General features: G+C 36.8%; 1 protein-coding gene across 7 annotated transcripts in view; it reads left to right on the top strand.

The window, feature by feature from the left end:
- The window catches only part of JMJD1C (jumonji domain containing 1C), a 349752-nt gene that overhangs the window by 299901 nt on the left and 29664 nt on the right, over nt 1-20187 (top strand). For all 7 annotated transcript variants that reach the window (XM_021675775.2, XM_021675777.2, XM_064374169.1 and 4 more), the window contains 6 exons: nt 24-1702; nt 6452-6624; nt 6889-9092; nt 15136-15337; nt 17681-17895; nt 19188-19340. In XM_021675775.2, the coding sequence (XP_021531450.2) occupies nt 24-1702; nt 6452-6624; nt 6889-9092; nt 15136-15337; nt 17681-17895; nt 19188-19340 (4626 nt within the window). The remainder of the gene's footprint in view (nt 1-23; nt 1703-6451; nt 6625-6888; nt 9093-15135; nt 15338-17680; nt 17896-19187; nt 19341-20187) is intronic.

Below are 20187 nucleotides of genomic sequence, written 5' to 3'. Positions count from 1 at the left end.
CTGTTCTTTTTTTAATCCTACAGAAAATCCTAAAGGTAAAAACAAACACTTGATGAATAAAAGAAGGAAACCTGAGGAAGATGAAAAGAAACTAAATATGAAAAGACTTCGAACTGACAATGTTTCAGACTTTTCTGAGAGCAGTGACTCAGAAAATTCAAATAAGAAAGTAATAGATAATTCCTCAGAACAGAAGCCAGAGAATGAATTGAAAAATAAAAATACTTCAAAAATAAATGGAGAAGAAGGAAAACCCCATAATAATGAGAAGTCAGGAGAAGAGGTCCTAAAAGATAACCAGCCTCCCTGGGATCAAATACAGGAAGATAAAAAACATGAAGAAGCAGAGAAGCAGAAGCCTGTTGACACTCAGCTTCAAGAAGATATGATTATCCATTCATCAGAACAGTCCACACCTTCTGATCATAATCCTAATAATTTACTTCCTCAGGAATGCAATATGGAAAAAACACGTACAGTGGAATTACTACCAAAGGAGAAGTTTGTATCCAGACCACCCACACCAAAATGTATTATTGATATTACAAATGACACTAATTTAGAAAAGGTGGCTCAGGAAAACTCAAGTACCTTTGGCCTTCAGACACTTCAGAAAATGGATCCTAATGTTAGTGATTCAAAACACTCTATTGCAAATGCAAAATTCTTGGAAATAACAAAACAAGATTCTGATCAGAGCTGGGTCAGTGATGTAGTTAAAGTGGATTTAACCCAATCAAGTGTTATAAATGCTTCTTCAGGAAATGATAACTTGAACATGGAAAAAGAGAAGTATGTCTCTTATATTTCTCCTTTAAGTGCAGTTTCTGTCATGGAAGATAAGCTGCATAAGCGAAGTCCACCTCCAGAGACTATAAAATCTAAACTTAATACTTCAGTAGATGCTCACAAGATAAAATCCAGTCCCTCACCTGAAGTTGTTAAACCCAAAATAACTCATTCTCCTGATTCTGTAAAGTCTAAGGCCACTTATATGAACAACCAAGCTACTGGTGAAAGAAGACTGGCAAATAAGATAGAACATGAACTATCAAGATGCAGTTTTCATCCAATTCCTACTCGAAGCAGTACGTTAGAAACTACAAAGAGTCCTCTTATCATTGATAAAAATGAGCATTTTACAGTTTACAGAGATCCTGCACTTATTGGGTCAGAAACAGGAGCTAATCATATTTCACCTTTCCTAAGCCAGCATCCTTTTCCTCTTCACTCCTCATCTCATAGAACCTGTTTAAATCCAGGTACCCATCATCCTGCCTTAACTCCTGCACCCCACTTACTAGCCGGATCATCTAGTCAAACTCCATTACCTACCATTAACACTCACCCTCTGACTAGTGGTCCACACCATGCTGTTCATCACCCTCATTTACTTCCCACTGTGTTACCTGGAGTGCCTACTGCCTCCTTACTTGGTGGCCACCCACGACTAGAGAGTGCTCATGCCAGCAGCTTGAGCCACTTAGCACTAGCACACCAGCAACAACAACAGTTGTTACAGCACCAGTCACCTCATCTTCTTGGACAAGCTCATCCTTCTGCTTCATATAATCAGCTTGGACTTTATCCAATTATTTGGCAGTATCCAAATGGAACACATACATACTCAGGACTTGGTTTGCCTTCTTCTAAGTGGGTTCATCCAGAAAATGCAGTCAATGCTGAGGCTTCATTAAGGAGGGTAAGTTATACTGTGGTTTGCCACATATCAATATATATTTATTAATGAGCATGTACAAGTGCTTTTTCAATATTCCATCTATTTTTTAGGTCATTTCCTATTATAAAATATGTTAGAATTTTTCAAACAGTTGTTTTTCCATATGCTTTGTAACCTCAGAGGGGTAGCCGAAACCTCAGAAGAGCCTATTTATTTGTATAGTTAGTTTAGGCTGGGAATGGTGGCTCACGCCTGTAATCCCAGCACCTGAGGTCAAGATTTCAAGATCAGCTTGGCTAATATCGTGAAACACCGTTTCTACTAAAAATACAAAAAACTAGCTGGGTGTGGTAGCACATACCTGTAATCCCAGCAACTTGGGAGGCTGAGGCAGGAGAATTGCTTGAACCTGGGAGGCAGAGGTTGCAGTGAGCTGAGCTTGTGCTATTGCACTCCAGCTTGGGCAATAAGAGCGAAACTCTGTCTCAAAAAAAGAAGAAAAAGTGTTAGTTTAAAGAAGTAAAATTTTTTGAATTGTGGTATTTATTTTAGATTTAAATTTTTGGTATATTTTCATAGTTATTTGCTCAGCCAAATTCCCAGAAGTGAAATTTCTAAAATTTATATAAAATTGTAAGGTTTTTGGTATATATTACAAATTATTCTTTATGTTGAGTTGGAGTTTTGCTCTTGTTGCCCAGGCTGGAGGGCAGTGGCGTGATCTCAACTCACCGCAACCTCCACCTCCCAAGTTCAAGCAATTCTCCTTGCCTCAGCCTCCAGAGTAGCTGGAATTACAGGCATGCACCATCTAGTCAAATGGAGTTTGACTAGATGATCTGGCTAGTAATACTGTTTTGTTGTTGTTGTTGTTGTTGTTTTTAAGTAGAGATGGGGTTTCTGCACATTGGTCAGGCTGGTCCCAAACTCCCGACCTCAGATGTTCCACCTTGGCCTCCAAAATGCTGGGATTACAGGCGTGAGCCACTGCACCCAGCCAGATTATTCTTAAAAACAAATTGTTATATCTCCAGATCTATATTCGTATATTAATGGCATAGTACAATGTTTGACTCTTTAACTCCCTTGTTCCCTTAAGGGTGCTCAAGGTTGCAGATTCCCAGTATTTGGGGGTAAAGCTGCAGCTGAGATTTTGTCTGCCTAACACAGTATTCCTAAAGGTAGTGGTATAAGGCTCTTACTCCTTCATGAGCTATGTGGTTTCTATAGCAAATTCATTTTTATACAAAAAATGGTCGTTGAGTGGAATACCAGCCCCAATATAAAAAATGGAAAAATGGGGCCGGGTGCAGTGGCTCTCACGCCTGTAATCCCAGCACTTTGGGAGGCCGAGGCAGGCAGATCACGAGGTCAGGAGTTAGAGACCAGCCATGGCGAAACCCCATCTCTATTAAAGGTACAAGAAATTAACCAGGCGTGGTGGCATGTGCCTGTAGTCCCGGCTACTTGGGAGGCTGAGGCAGGAGAAATGCATGAATCTGGGAAGTGGAGGTTGCAGTGAGCCAAGACTGCACCATTGCACTCCAGCCTGGGTGACGGGGCGAGACTCTGTCTCAGAAAAAGAAAAAAAAATGGAAAAATGGATATCACTTTTGAACTCCCAGGAGACAACCTTATCCTTTGTACTTCCTAGGATGCTCTTCAGGTATCTCCCAGAATCTCTTTTTAACATCTTGTTTGTTTTTGTGGTTAAAACATACACACATACATAACATTAAATGTACCATTTTAATCATTTTTAAGTGTACAGTTCAGTAGTGTTAAGTATGTTCACGTTGTGCAGCAGGTCTCTAGAACTTTTTCATTTGGTAAAACTGAAACTATAGATATTAAACACTAATTCCCCTTCCCCACTAGCCCTTGGCAACCACTTTTCTTCTGTTTCTGTGGTTTTCATGACTTTGATACTTTCTCAGAGTAGAATCATAGAATATCTATCCTTTTGTTACTGGCTTATGTAACTTAGTACAATATTCCTGAGGTTCATCCATGTTGCAACATGTGACAGGATTTTCTTCTTATTTAAGGCTGTATAATATTCCACTGTATGTATGTGCCCTATTTTCTTTATCCATTCATCTTTCAGTGGACACTTGCTTTCACTTCTTGGCTGTGGTGAATAATGCTACAGTGAACATTGGTGTTGTTTTTTTTTTGAGAAAGTGTCTTGTTCTGTTGCGCAGGCTGGAGTGCATTGGCATGATCTCAGCTCTCTGCAACCTCCGCCTCACATGGGTGTTTTTTAGCACTTTAATATAATCTTCTCAGGCTTTCTGAAGTTAAGTGAGATCACAGTTGGGGGTAGTGATTTAGAAGACAATTCTAGTGACTTTCTCTTTTACTCAGGGATATTTTTTACATATAACATTAGCAATGCCAATAGGTAAAAGCATGGTGTTCATCATGCCAAAAGTTTGTCAGAGGAACCATTATGTTTTGGGTAGACTGTGGCCGTGAGTCTATCATTACCATGTTGTGATGGATGAACTTTTTTTTTTGTTTCTTTTTTGAGATGAAGTCTTGCTCTGTTGCCCAGGCTGGAGTACAGTGGTGTGATATCAGTTCACTACAACCTCCACCTCCCGGGTTCAAGTGATTCTCCTGCCTCAGCCTCCCGAGTAGCTGGGACTACTGGTGTGTACCACCACACCCAGCTGGTTTTTTTGTGTTTTTAGTACAGACAGGGTTTGACCATGTTGGCCAGGCTTGTCTCGAACTCCTGACCTCAAGTGGTCCACCCGCTTTGGCCTCCCAAAATGCTGGAATTACAGGCATGAGCCACCATGCCCAACCATGTATGTGATGGATGAACTTTGATGATAAGTGGCACCAAGTGATTGATGATGCAAGACACATGTCTAACAATTTTGAAAAATGTTTCCTGTGGTTTACTCCTTTGCAATATGGACTCCTTTTGGCTCCACTTTCATATGACCTTTGGCCTTAAATGAGGTCTTACCAATGATCCCCACAGTTTATTCTGCACCAGCATCACCACATTTGAGGTTGACAAGATCTCAGTTCCAGAATTGTGCTTGCATTGATCACAAGCTTCCCATTACCCTTTTAGAGGGTTCCATTGTTCTTTTGGTAGATGGGAATCATACTAGAACCTGTACATTACATAGTCAAACTCAGTGAAGAATCACTAATCACTATATTATCCTCTTTACCAGAATAGAAAGCAGGCCTGGTGGCTCAAGTGTGCTCACATTTTTCATTCAAGGTTTCTATTTTTATTATTGCACTCACGTTTTTATTCTGACCCTTCACTCTCATGACATTAATGTAGCTGCAACTGCACAAAGATAGGCTAGCTAGAGGAACACAGGGGAGCCAAGAGCTGGCTAACAGATTTGTGTCTTTTTCCTTAACATCCAAACTCTGGAAAACAGATGTAAGTAATTTAAAAATGGCTTGGAAGGGAGCATTACTCAGTATGTGTCACATGTATATGGACTTAGACCGTGACTGTCTAACCTCTGTGTTTATAAGTAAATAAAATATTTTATTAACTGGTCATAAATGTGTTCACCTAAAAACAAGTGTATAGATTTCTATTTGTTATATAAAATCATAACATAAAGGAGTAAATTTAACATTTTGAGTAAAAAATGAAAATCTCTTACCCTCTACTATTGTGACCAAAAGTGAAGAAACAATACAAGCATAAGACACTATTATTAAGAAATAATTTTGAATGGTATTTTATAGAGCAAAACTTTGCTGTCACTGCTGTAATTGCTGTTTAAGATTTCTGGATCCTGTAGAACTGAGGCTGTTTGAGACACATATTTGATCTGTATGTGTATATTTATGTATTTTTCTCTTGTGTGGGGTTTATGGCTATAGTGTATAATTTTAATTTCACAGCAGTATATTTTTTGTGTGATACATTACTTTTGCATTAGTTTGAGAAGTAAAATGTATTCCCTTGTTAGGGAATAAATTAGAGAAAATACAAAATACAAAAGAGGTTGTATTTTCCTGCTATTTGACTGTCATCCTGTTAACAAACTCATAAAACATGTTCTGGAAGAATGTCAGTGAGTCACAGTATAAAAACAATCCATAAGCATGTAATCAGATAACTGTATGTCTCAGTGTAGAGGTTGCTGTCACCTTATATTCAGTTATGAGACAGGCAGCATATTGATGTATAAAATTATCTTTGTTAGACCTCTGTACCTCCAAGTTTAATGGTCCAACCATGTTTATAGCTTAGAGTGAAATGAGGAGTGCTTTTGGGTTTTTAAATGTAATTATCTGCCAATTGTCAATGCGTTTTACATTGGAAAAGTTAATTATTTTTTATGACAAAAACTGACAAATGAATTTGATTATAATTTCTATTTATGGTGAAATGTATTTTAGTAATAATTGTTTTTTGCTATTAGCAACATATTCTTTTGCTGTTAGAATCTTAGGAAATCATATAAGCTAGGTTCTGTATATGGCATTTATAGTAAGTTAAAGGCACTGATTTTAAGATCTGTTTTTAGTAAGATGACAATAAATTATTCTCTAATACTGATTACTTCTCTATAGGATATGGAAAAATCTATATAATTATGTTATTTATCTGAATATTTCTCATAAGATGTATTTAGAAAAAGTTACAAGTTTCCCAGATAAACTGCTATTTGAATGAACTAATAAACCACCAAGATCATACCCAGTTCTACTGTGACACAATGTTTAGCTTTTTCTAGTAACTGAAGTTTAGGTTGTTGTTGTTTTTTTTAATAGAATTCTCCCAGTCCTTGGCTACATCAGCCCACCCCTGTGACCTCAGCAGATGGTATTGGATTACTTAGTCACATTCCTGTCAGACCTTCCAGTGCAGAGCCTCATCGGCCACTTAAAATTACAGCCCATTCCAGTCCACCATTGACAAAAACTTTAGCAGATCATCATAAGGAGTAAGTTCACTAATGCTTAAAAATTATGAATACCTTGTTTTTCATAATTTTTCTTAATTCACATTTTAAACAGTTAATTTTAAGTTAACACATATCTTAAAATTAGGCTTTGTTCTGTTTTGATATTTCTTCGAATGTATTATAATATTAGAGTACATGCAAAGTTGTCTTTTACTTTCATAATAGAATGATACTGCATAGAAGCTATCTTTTTATTTTTCAAGAAAAAGTGGTTACAGAAATCTTTGTGTATTTTCTTTACAGAGAATTAGAAAGGAAAGCTTTTATGGAACCACTACGGTCTGTTGCATCCACATCAACAAAAAATGACCTGGATCTAAATCGGTCACAGACTGGAAAAGATTGTCACTTACATAGGCATTTTGTGGATCCAGTATTAAATCAATTACAGAGGCCACCCCAGGAGACTGGAGAGAGATTAAACAAATACAAAGAGGAACACCGTCGAATTCTTCAAGAAAGTATTGATGTTGCTCCCTTTACAACTAAAATCAAGGGACTCGAGGGTGAAAGAGAGAATTATTCCAGAGTGGCATCATCTTCCAGTCCTAAAAGCCATGTCATGAAACAAGATACAGATGTAGAACGCTCAGTATCAGATCTTTATAAAATGAAGCACTCAGTGCCTCAGAGTTTACCCCAAAGTAACTATTTCACTACATTGTCTAATAGTGTGGTCAATGAACCACCAAGATCATACCCATCCAAAGAAGTTTCAAATATTTACAGTGATAAACAGAGTAATGCCCTTGCAGTGGCATCAGCTAATCCTCAAACTCTGACTTCATTTATAACATCTCTTTCAAAGCCTCCACCTTTGATTAAACACCAACCAGAAAGTGAAGGTTTAGTAGGCAAGATACCAGAGCATCTTCCGCATCAGATTGCATCTCACTCAGTAACAGCCTTCAGAAATGATTGTAGGAGTCCTACCCATTTGACAGTTTCTTCTACAAATACACTCCGCAGTATGCCTGCATTACATAGAGCACCAGTATTTCACCCACCAATCCATCACAGCCTGGAAAGAAAGGAAGGCAGCTATAGTAGCCTTTCCCCTCCAACTTTAACTCCAGTGATGCCAGTAAATGCTGGTGGGAAAATTCAAGAATCACAGAAGCCTCCAACTCTAATACCCGAGCCAAAAGACTCTCAGGCAAATTTTAAGAGTTCTTCAGAACAGAGTTTGACAGAGATGTGGAGACCTAATAATAACCTCAGCAAAGAGAAAACCGAATGGCATGTGGAGAAAAGTAGTGGAAAGTTACAGGCTGCTATGGCATCTGTCATTGTGCGTCCATCTTCTAGTACAAAAACTGATAGCATGCCAGCAATGCAGTTAGCTTCTAAAGATCGAGTTAGTGAAAGATCTTCAGCTGGGGCACGTAAAACAGATTGCCTCAAACCAGCAGAAGCTGGAGAAACTGGAAGAATCATTTTGCCAAATGTGAATTCAGACAGTGTTCACACAAAATCTGAAAAAAACTTTCAGGCTGTCTCACAGGGCAGTGTTCCCAGTTCAGTCACGTCTGCTGTAAATACAATGTGTAATACCAAAACGGATGTAATCACATCTGTTGCCGCTACTACCAGTGTTTCCAGCTGGGGTGGTTCAGAAGTAACTTCATCTTTATCAAATACCATTTTGGCCTCTACATCATCAGAATGTACATCTTCAAAAAATGTCAGTCAGCCAGTGGCTCAAACACAAGAATGCAAGGTCAGCACCACAGCTCCAGTTATATTAGCCAGTAGTAAGACAGGAAGTGTTGTTCAACCCAGTTCTGGGTTCTCAGGCACAACTGATTTTATCCATTTGAAAAAGCACAAGGCAGCATTGGCTGCAGCTCAGTATAAAAGTAGTAATGTTAGTGAGACTGAATCTCATGCTGTAAAAAATCAGACATCTTCAGCCTCCCTTCCTCTGGATAGCACTGTAATCTGTAGTACAATTAACAAAGCAAACTCTGTAGGAAATGGGCAAGCTTCCCAGACAAGTCAACCAAACTACCATACTAAACTGAAAAAGGCCTGGCTCACCAGACATTCAGAAGAAGATAAAAATACTAATAAAATGGAAAATTCAGGGAATTCTGTATCAGAAATTATTAAGCCATGTTCTGTCAACTTAATAGCCTCTACATCTAGTGATATACAAAATAGTGTAGATAGTAAGATCATAGTTGATAAATATATAAAAGATGATAAAGTCAATAGGAGAAAAGCCAAAAGAACTTATGAATCTGGCTCTGAAAGTGGAGACTCAGATGAAAGTGAAAGCAAGTCAGAGCAAAGGACTAAAAGGCAACCTAAGCCAACTTACAAAAAGAAGCAAAATGATTTGCAGAAGAGAAAAGGTGAAATAGAAGAAGATTTGAAACCCAATGGAGTTCTCAGCAGGAGTGCCAAAGAAAAAAGTAAATTGAAGTTGCAAAGCAACAGTAATAGTAAGTCATTTACTTTCTTTTGTCTCAGGTAAAATGGGCTGAATGTTTTAGCTGTATTAGTGTACTTCTTTAAAGATTAGTGAATTTAGGCTGGGCCCAGTGGCTCACGCCTGTAATCCCAGCACTTTGGGAGGCCGAGGCAGGCAGATCACTAGGTCAAGGGATCGAGACCATCCTGGCCAACATGGTGAAACCCCGTCTCTACTAAAAATACAAAAATTAGGTGGGCGTGGTGGTGCGCGCCTGTAGTCCCAGCTACTTGGGAGGCTGAGGCAGGAGACTTGCTTGAACCCAGGAGGCGGAGGTTGCAGTGAGCTGAGATTGGGCCACTGCACTCCAGTCTGGCGTCTGGCGATGGAGCGAGACTCTGTCTCAAAAAAAAAAAAAAAAAAGATTAGTGAGCTTAAATGCATCCTTTGTCCTCACTGCATGCCTTAGCTTTATGTATATGCTTATTGATCTCATTTGTACATTTCACAAGTGAGTACCCTTTAAGAGGAAATGAGAGAACACGTATTCCTCCATTTTTAAAAGACTTGCAGAAATATATGTTTTATGTGACAGTCATTGCAGATAATTTGTGTAACCTAATATGTAATTTAGTAGTTACTTGTAATTTTGGCCATTTCTAAGAATTGTCAAAATGCAGTTATGGCTGTCACACCAAAAGTGGATTCGTAATAATCAGCTAAGATATTTACCTACAAGATGTAGTTGGGAAAGAAATTCTACTCACATATACATAATTGCAAATTTCTAGAAGAGAATTAACAATTGTCCCTAGGTATACCTGTCAGGGATTGGTTCCAGGACCCTTCCATGGATACCAAAATTTACAGATGTGCACCTCCCTTATATAAAATAGCATAGTACAGTCATATGCTACATAACTACTTCTCGATCAGTGACAAAATGCACAGCTGGGCACAGTGGCTCACTCCTGTAATCCCATTACTTTGGGAAGCTGAGGTGGGAGGATCACTTAAGCTGGGGTGGTTGAGGCTGCAATTAGCCATGATTGCACCAGTGCACTCCAGCCTGGGCAACAGAGCAAGACCCTGTCTCCCCCCCACCCCACCCCCGAAAAAAAAAGATGGAATGTATATATGACAGTGGTCTCATATAAGATTATAAGACTGTATTTTTACTATACTTTTTCTATGTTTAGATACATAAATACTCTGTGTTACAATTATCTACAGTATACAGTAACATACCGTACAGGTTTGTATGCTAGGTTTGTGTAAGTACATTCTATGAAGTTCCCACAATGTGGAAATTGCCTAACAATGTATGACTATATTTGCATGTAGCCTACACACATCCTCCCATATACTTTAAATCATCTCTAGATTACTTGTAATGCCTAACACAGTGCCTACACATCACTTCATTCATGCATGATTGAGCATAGTACTCTGCACATGGCAAATTAAAGTTTGGTTTTTTTGGAACTTTGTAGGATGTTTTTTTTCCCTGAGTATTTTGATCCATGGTAGGTTGAACCCATGGGTTTAGAAACCACAGTTACAGAGGGTCAGTTGTACTTCAGAGTAATATGAATGTGGCCTATATTTCACTTTTATATCATCTGGTGACAAAAATTGGAAGCTTACGGAAACTACCATCTATTTAATGCTTCTCATTCAAATAGTCCTTAACAATGGGTAAAAGTTAAATATAAGGGGTGGCTTGTGGTTTTGTGTTTTTATTTCGATGTTAAAGAATTGCCATATTAAGTAATAGCTTCAAAACTGATTATATTTCCTTTGTGGCTACAGCTGGAAAAAATAAGGGATACTTAACAGTAATATTCACTATAAAGTGTTTCTATATAATTTTACTCTAGTAGTAGTTTTTCTCAGTTTGCTTATTTCTTTTTAGGTACGTTGCACAATGCAGAAAGCACTTAGTTTCACTATATCCGTGTGTTCATCCACATACAATATATGAAATATCTGTGACAATGTGGACACTCAAGAAGTACTTTCACAAGCACTTGGATGCTTGAAGGCTCTCATTTGTGCCTTTTAACTGAATGAGGTTTTCCCACATGCCTGTGTGGAAACCAGAGGCAAAGTGAAGGAGAGGAAAACAGGAGGATGGAATCATAGAAAAGGACAGTCAGAAAGTGAAAGAACAAAGGACAAACTCAACTAGAGCCAGAGACTGACAGACTGAAATGCAAGCATAGTCAGAAGACAGAGAGGGGGATTAACATCGAAGGAAACCTGCCATTTACTTGAATATTGGATTATATACAGTGTTGCTTTTTCTTTTGTGTTCCCCTTATTCTCTCACTGCCCCAACGAATTCATAATAGGCTTAGTGTGAGCAGTTTAATTATTTCTCTTCTGTCTTATATGACATTTCCTTTGGTGTTGGGTGTTCAAATACTTGAGAAAACTTAAATTAATAACAGATTCCTGTCTATTATTAAAACTTTCCAGGTTTTAACACCTAGGAAAACTCTTGTGAAGTTATATTTATAAAATTAAGTCTTAGTGAAATACACATTCTCTTTTCATCTTGAGATGAATATACATATTCACAAGTAAGAGTTCTAAGACAAGGGCCAGAATGAGTGCCTTCCCCCCACCCCCCGCCAGGTTGTAATGTTTAGTCAAATCCTGCCTGCTTGGTAATTAGCATGTAGCTTTAGAGAGACTATTTTATGACCCATTTGTTCACCAATTCCAAAGTAATATTAAGTCAACATTAGATGCCATATTTAATTGTGGGCAGAGTTGACTTGCTTTTGTTCTAGGTTACCTAGAAAAGTTTTTTTTCTTAAATATTTTTTAGAGACAGAATCTCCCTATATTGCCCAGGCTGGAGTGCAGTGGCTATTCACAGGTGCAGCCATAGTGCACAGCAACCTATTGGGCTCAGGCAGTCCTCTTGCCTCAGCCTCCTGAGCATAGGAAAGTTCTTTAAGTTGGGAGTTTTCATAAGTCACGGAACTTCTAAGTATGAGTGAATCATCTACTTCATGGATTAAATATGTCCATTTTCCTTCTAATGTTTAGTAGAATTGTCATCAGTCACGGTCAATCAAAAAGAATGAGTTAGGCTTACACCTCAACTATGTAATATGATTACATACACCATTATACATGTATAATTATATATTTTATACATATATACATGTATAATAGTGTGTTTCTTAGTACATTATAAAGTGAGATATAGATTTTGTTGTACCTGCTATTTCAGAATGTCTTCCTATCTGCTACCTGTTTCTGAATTAAAAGTCTACTGCTTTTCTTCCACTAATGTTTGTTTTATTTACTTTTATCTTACGTTTTATCTAATTTTTATGTTTAATTTTATGATCTGAAATTGCCACTATATTTAAATATATAAATTCTGTGATACACAAAACCAGTGGTTTATGATCACAGTAATTTCCGTATCTCCAAAAAAATATTTTTTCAAGGGGTTGGCATATCAGAGATTAATGTTTGGCATGTATTTTTGCTCTTATTTTCTTCCTCCCCAGTTTTCTGTTAGAGCAGCTATTTGTGGATTTGCTAATAGAGAACTAAGGTTCTTATTATAAATGAAGAATTATCCATTGAGTTAGGTATTTTTTGTTGACTAAGTGTCTTGATCTCAAACTTACATTTTATATATTGTCAGTAAATTACATATATGGAATTGAAGGATGAAGTTTTATTTATTGTACAAATACTACAGCTGTTGTACAAATACTACATAGTGTTTGTACGTAGTATTTGAAAAATACTACATAGTATTTGAACAATACAGTTATTGTATTTGCATAATAAAATTATTGTATTTGTACAATAAAAATTTATTGTACAAATACTACAGCTGTTGTACAGATAGCTGCAGTCATGTGTGGCCTCGTCTAGAAGCAAAAATTATAACATCGAAAACTCTCCATATGAATGTGGCCTTAATGTCTTTGTACTTATTTATTCTTTTATTGCAAAAAAGCTCTAAGTGCCTATTTTGTGTCACATAATTGAGATTTGCTTTTAAATGTCTGATTCTTTACTATAGTATTATCTAAGTTGTTCACAGTGGTATGGTGATCCATACTCTGAACTGTTCCATTATCTGGAATTAAAGGCATAAAATAAAAATAGAAATCGACTGTATTTAGTTTATTCTATGTAATAAATTGAAAGTAAATAGATGACTAGAAGCAAGTATACCAAATAAAAATTTATCAGCATTATAACAATTCTGTCATTCATTCTGACTTGTAAAAGCTCTGAATATTTTACACAGTTCATAGGAAAAATCTCTCTTTTGCACAATGGAGGAAATAAGAGACCTTTTACATAAGTCTTCTGGAAATGGGTTTATACCATAAATGGGAGATGTGGTATGTGGTTATACACATGGGTGTTTCTCTAGTGGATTAAGCCAAATGGTTCCTTGCCCTAAGTTAGAGACAGAAGAGGGGAAAGCACGTAATTGTAAAGAACGAGGCAGCAGTTCTAGAGGTGCTTGATAATTGGACCTGATTTCAAATGGGCCACTCCATATAGTTTATTTAAACACAGTACTTTCTAAGTTTCTGCAAGAAGTATGTAGTCTCAGGAGAATTGCTGTACCTCTGACCTACACATTGGGCATGATTAGAAAACACAAGGGTCAGAAATACAGTTTATTCTTTCAGCATGACAGAAATAGCAAACTATGTAAATCTAATGTCTGACATATAGATACATTATATGGGTGCAGTAAGTACACTTACAAGTTAGAGCCAACAGATAACTGCTGATCCCAACATAGCTTGTTTATTTTGTTACATATTTTTTTAAATAAAAAAATTACTCCATCACCCAGGCTGGAATGCAGTGGCGTAATCTTGCCCCACTGCACCTTCCTCCCCTGGGTTCAAGCAATTCTTGTGCCTTGGTCTCCCAGTAGCTGGAATTACAGTCGTGTGATACCACACCTGGTTAATTTTTGTATTTTTAGTAGAGACAGGGTTTCTCTATGTTGGCCAGACTGATCTTGAACTCCTGGCCTCAAGTGATCTGCCTGCCTCTGCCTCCCAAAGTTTTGGGATTACAGGCGTGAGCCACTGCGCCTGGACCCCAACATAGGTTGCTTTGAAGTGAATAGGTTTTTAAAAATTTTAATAAACATTTAATTTTTGAAGATCCTCTCAGTCTAGAAATTCTTCCTACTCTTTAGATGACAATTACTTCAGCTAGTGTTATACTTATTAAGCATAAGTCAGTAAGCATGGTGGAGCAATGATGTAGAGTATGTAAATAAGTGTTTTTTTTTTTTCATATATGAGACTGAATAGTTCATTAGAGTTTTGTCCTTTTCACATTTTTGATGCCTTTTTTTCCTTCATCAATAGAGGTAGCCAAGTTAATTTATTTTTCCTTTACTTTCTTCAAACTCTTTTTCTAAAAGATACTGCCACCATCAGTATGCTGATATCAAATGCAGGGTATTATAATAAAGGAAAGATGTTAGGAGAAATATTTTAGCACCTCTTCTCCCAAATACAGGTTTTATACAATTACCACTTGTCTTAATGAGCCACACTACCCTGGAAAATCAGATTATATATTTCAATAGAAATATGTTGAAACCAGCCTGTAGTTTCTAAGTATATAAACCTTTGATCTTTACGTTCTTGGTGTGGATCTTGAAAGAGCTTTCTTCTACATAAACCAACTTTTGGTATAGAAGGACTGTATTTTCAATTATTGATATACACAGTATACAAATAATTTTCATGTTTGCTATTATATGAATATTTAATATTTAAAGAGTGCAGGCAGCTGGAAAACTTAGTTCTGCATTTTCAGTACACTGACATAAGAGTGGTTCATTTGGTTAGTAGAACTGGATAGTACGTAAATAGAAATGCTGCTGCAGACTTTTTAGTCATTAGTTGGTACCTAGAGCTCTTAATGTCTTTGCTTCTTCACTACAGTCTTACTGTATTATCACAGTTGTATAACTGACTTGAATTTCATCTCAAGGAGTTTAACTTTCTACAAAGCATAATCTTGCTAAAACTTTCCTACTGATTTTGCAGCTGGCATTCCTCGTTCAGTATTAAAAGATTGGCGTAAAGTCAAGAAGCTGAAGCAAACTGGGGAATCCTTTTTACAGGATGACTCCTGCTGTGAGATAGGGCCTAATTTACAAAAGTGCCGAGAATGCAGACTTATTCGCAGTAAAAAAGGAGAAGAACCAGCTCACTCACCGGTATTTTGTAGATTTTACTACTTTAGACGGTAAGTGAAAATATGAAATTATGAAAAAAATAGTTTATTGATTTTATATTGGAAATGATAGTGTTATTCTGAGTGTCCCTTTTGGATGGGAGGATGAGTCTTTGAGTCTCCATGTTTCTGAAACACTATAAAAGAGCATTAAACATTTTTGTACTAAATTTTAACAATTTCTAACTATTACACTAAATACATTATTACTCATGTTTCATATGACCTTTCTATTCTGAGATTTATTCTTAATGAGAAAATGATTTTTTTTAAGAACATGATAGAAAATAACAGTTTTTTATTTAAGCATTTTAAAAAATGTTTTATACTTTGGCCAAAATAATTTAGTATTTCTCTCTGTACTTTAGCTAATAATCACAGACTTTAAATCTAGGTAAGCAATCTAGGCAGTTAAACTGAAGCCATTACATTACATTGTGGTACCCATACTTTTGTCAAACATACATGAAACATTTGTGGCTGTAAAGATAAGTTATAAAATGGCCAGGTGCAGTGGCTCACACCTGTAGTCCCAGCACTTTGGGAGGCCAAGGCAGATGAATCACCTGGGGTCGGAAGTTTGAGACCAGCCTGACCAACATGGAGAAACTCTGTCACTACTAAAAATACAAAATTAGCCAGACATGGTGGCACATGAGTGTAATCCCAGCTACTCGGGAGGCTGAGGAAGGAGAATAGCTTCAACCTAGGAGGCGGTGATTGCAGTGAGCCGAGATTGCGCCATTGCTGCAACAAAAGTGAAGTTCCATCTCAAAAAAAAAAGTTACAAAATGACAAGGAGGATTTGTTAGTACCCTGTCATATTTTAACACTATTGTAGTAAAATATGAAGACCACTTAACAGTTGTTAACCTATATAGTAATTTAATGTAGATATTACCAAGTAATATTTTAAAGTTAAAAACTTAAAGATGGACTTGTGAGAGTTCAACTAAAGAATAGTTGGAGGGGGGGAAGAATAGTTGGATAACCCAGACAGTAAAGACTAATTAACATGTCACACTCCAGAATCAGTCTTTTCTAGTTGTAAATTCCATCTCTGTCCCTTAGTTCCTATATGAGTTTATTAACTATGGTAGGACTACAACTAAGCCTGTCTCATCTGCAAAATGTAAATGTTAGTACCTACCTAAGAGAGAGTTAATGAAGGTTAAATGAGATAAAGTATCCCAGGTTCTTAATGAAGCCCCATGCACATATGAAATGCTCTATTGTTAGCTGTAATTACCTTCCTAAGAAGTTGAGATACTTTATTCTGCTTAGTACAGTATGCTGGTAGCCAAGTGTAGACATCCAAAAATACGTATTGATAAGAATGGACCAAGTTATCTTTCTTCCTTTGTAGCCAGCAGTCCCCAAAGGACAGACAACTTCAGGGAATAATTATAGGAGGTAGTACATATGGAAGTGCAGAAAAGATGAAAAAAGGAATCAAAAGGAAAGTCGGTCTGAGGTGATAAAAAAATCTAGGTCTGAAGGAAAGAAATGTTCTAGCAAAGATTGTAATATAAAGTCAAAATAAGATACTGGGGTATGACAAAAGGAGAAATTTCATTTAAAAAGAAAGAAACTTTGATAATAAAGACAAAAAATAGGAATAAAAGAAGTGTTGCTGTTCATATGAAAAATACAGTATGACTTGTATTTTAGACATCACCTATTTGAGAGTAAAGAGAGTTAAGTACAAGATAATTGAGGAATAACCACCAGCCAGTAAGAAAATGGTAGTTTTGCCTTCCATTTACCATAAACTTCTCTGAATAGAGTAGTTATTTGTACATCAGAAGCTCAGAGCAAGTAAGCACATTAATGCAGTTCCTATAAAAAGATATTAAGAATTTCGTTCTTGTTCTCCTAAGTCACTTTAATAATGTGTCAATGAATGAAAATGTATCTGTAGTTGGCATTTTTAAAGTCCTCCTGGTCAAAGTCTTAAGGTGATTTAGGCCATTTCAGCTTTAGTGATTCCTGATTTAGGTTATGTATAAAATAATAGCATTGCTCTGGGCAACATTGGGCCCCCATTTTTACTCTTGTTACTCATCAAACACTTAAACAGTTTTATTTCATTGGAGTTAAGTAATTAAGTATACATGATTTTATTTCTTGAAATAACCAAAGACTGGCACTACTTACTGCCATCTGCATAACACCTATTAGTTATTTAAATTAATTCAGTAATTAATGTGTGAAGAATTAACCTGTATTCCTGTTTTCAGTGTAATTCATACTTTATAATGCAGTATAAACAATTATAAATTTACAACTTTAAAAACTGGGCTTACGTTTTCTTAATATGTTGGTACCTAATGCTTTTATGTTTTAATATTTCAGGTTGTCATTTAGTAAAAACGGAGTAGTTAGAATAGATGGTTTCTCTTCTCCTGACCAATATGATGATGAAGCTATGAGTTTGTGGACACATGAAAATTATGAAGATGATGAACTAGATATAGAAACTTCTAAATATATCTTGGATATAATAGGTGATAAGTTCTGTCAATTAGTAACATCTGAAAAAACAGCTTTGTCGTGGGTGAAAAAGGATGGTAAGGAAGTTAAATATATGAACTGTACAAATTTTATTTTAAGAATTTCTCTTTGAATAATGTTTGATCTATGAAAGAAATCCCTAATCTTATTGTGTTTTTAATTATGATAATGATACCTTTTTACAAATGAATGTACCAATATGTTTTTTTTTTTTTTTTTTTTTGAGACAGTGTCTTGCTCTGTCACCAGGCACCAGGCTGGAGTGCAGTGGCGATCTCGGCTCACTGCAACCTCTGCCTCCCAGGTTCAGGCAATTCTCCTGCCTCAGCCTCCCGGGTAGCTGGGACTACAGGCTTGCGCCACCATGCCCAGCTAATTATTTTTTGTATTTTTAGTAGAGGTGGAGTTTCACCATGTTGGCCAGGATGGTCTCAATCTCTTGACCTCATGATCCGCCTGCCTCGGCCTCCCAAAGTGCTGGGATTAACAGACTTGAGCCACCACACCCGGCCACCAATATGTATTTAAGGTTACATGTATTTTCCTGTAGAAGGTGAATTGAGTCAGTTAACCATTTATGAAATCACAATAGTATTTTGCTATTTCTGCCATTGCAACATAAGTTAATGTGTTAAACCCACTTTGGATGCATGTTGTAAAATTTCAACCTTTGGCCTTTAAAGACATAATCTACCCCAATTATTTGTTTTGGAATCTCAGCTTTACTTCCTGTTTAACTGTTACACCTTTGGCAAATAACCTCTCTGGATATCAGGCAGGTCTATAAAATTGGAAGGATAACTATTTTATTAATTGATTTAGAAAATAGTTATGTTAATTATGTTAACTTATGTAAAGTATTTAATAGGACCTAACATAGTAGATGCCCTAAATATTAGCTTCTTTTCCTTCCCTTCTTTAAAATTACTGGTTTGCCCCTCAGGGAACACTTAGTAATGACTGGAGACATTTTTGGATGCATAACTGAAGGAGTTAAGGATATGCTGCCAAGCATCTAGTAGGTAGAGGGTACACATGCCACTGAACACCCTGCAGTGCACAGAATAATCCCTCAAAACAAAGAATTATTCAACCGAAAATGTCAAAAGTGTCAGAGTTGAGAAACCCTGCCTTAGATATAAGCCATTTTTATTATTCACTTATGATCATTTGTGAGTCTTCTGAAGAGAATTACTAATTACTTCAAGAAATCTATTGGTCTTCAGTTAATATAGCCTAGAAAGTTCTTGGTTTGCCTTTACATTTTTATTTCTTCTGTATTTCAGCCAAAATTGTCTTGGAAAAGAGCATGTTTGCCTTTTAAATTTTTGTTTTTTCTGTATTTCAGCCAAAATTGCCTGGAAAAGAGCAGTGAGAGGAGTCCGGGAGATGTGTGATGCATGTGAAGCAACATTGTTTAACATTCACTGGGTCTGCCAAAAATGTGGATTTGTGGTCTGCTTAGATTGTTACAAGGCAAAGGAAAGAAAGAGTTCTAGAGGTTGGTATATAAGTTTATATAAATAGAAGTTTTTTAATAATTATTTTTAGGATCACTAATCTAGAACATGAGATGATTTTTTTATTCCTGCCCTCCTTAATTATTAGTGTAGTAAGGAATTTTTTTTAGTTTGTTTTTAAGAGGAGAAGTAATCACAGTTTATTAATGGTTATATTTTCTAGAATTAAATTGCATCAATACCCATCAGCCTCTGGAGGGTATCCATCTTCTCATTTCAGTCAGTTCCTTAATGTAGCCCAAATTTAGGTTAGGCCTTGTTGCGTTGATTTCAATGTGTGGGCCGGGCACTGTGGCTCATGCTTATAATCCCAGTGCTTTGGGAGGCATGGGCAGGAGGATCACTTGAGCCCAGGGATTCAAGGTTACACTGAGCTTTGATTGTACCACTGCATTCCAGTGTAGGGGGCAGAGCAAGACCCTGTCTCTCTTTTAAATTTTTTTTAAAAGACTGCAGTGTGTAGAAGCCTGAAGTCCTTCTAGGACCTGTGAATTACAGTGTCACACTGTATTAAGTCACAATTGAATACTTATTATTGTAAATGTAAATTGAGTTTTGTAAATATTAGTCTGTAGTGTACAAATAAAAATGTTGGAAGAATATGCTGCCACCCTCCCCATTTATCCCCATTTTTCTGTTTGTTTGGAGACAGGGTCTCACCTTGTCATCCAGGCTGGACTACTGTGGTACAGTCTCAGCTCACTGCAGCTTTGAACTCCTGGGCTCAAGTGATCCTCCCACCTCAGCCTCCTGAGTAGCTGGGACTACAGGCACATACCAGCATACCTGGCTAATTTTTTTGTATTTTTCATAGAGAGAGGGTTTCAT

The sequence above is a fragment of the Aotus nancymaae genome, unplaced genomic scaffold (genome assembly GCF_030222135.1).
Source record: "Aotus nancymaae isolate 86718 unplaced genomic scaffold, 86718_ANA_hifiasm-v0.15.2.pri h1tg000010l, whole genome shotgun sequence".
In the NCBI taxonomy this organism is placed as follows: domain Eukaryota; kingdom Metazoa; phylum Chordata; class Mammalia; order Primates; family Aotidae; genus Aotus; species Aotus nancymaae.
Note: the sequence above shows the minus strand (reverse complement) of the source record. Positions and strands in the feature narration are given on the sequence as shown.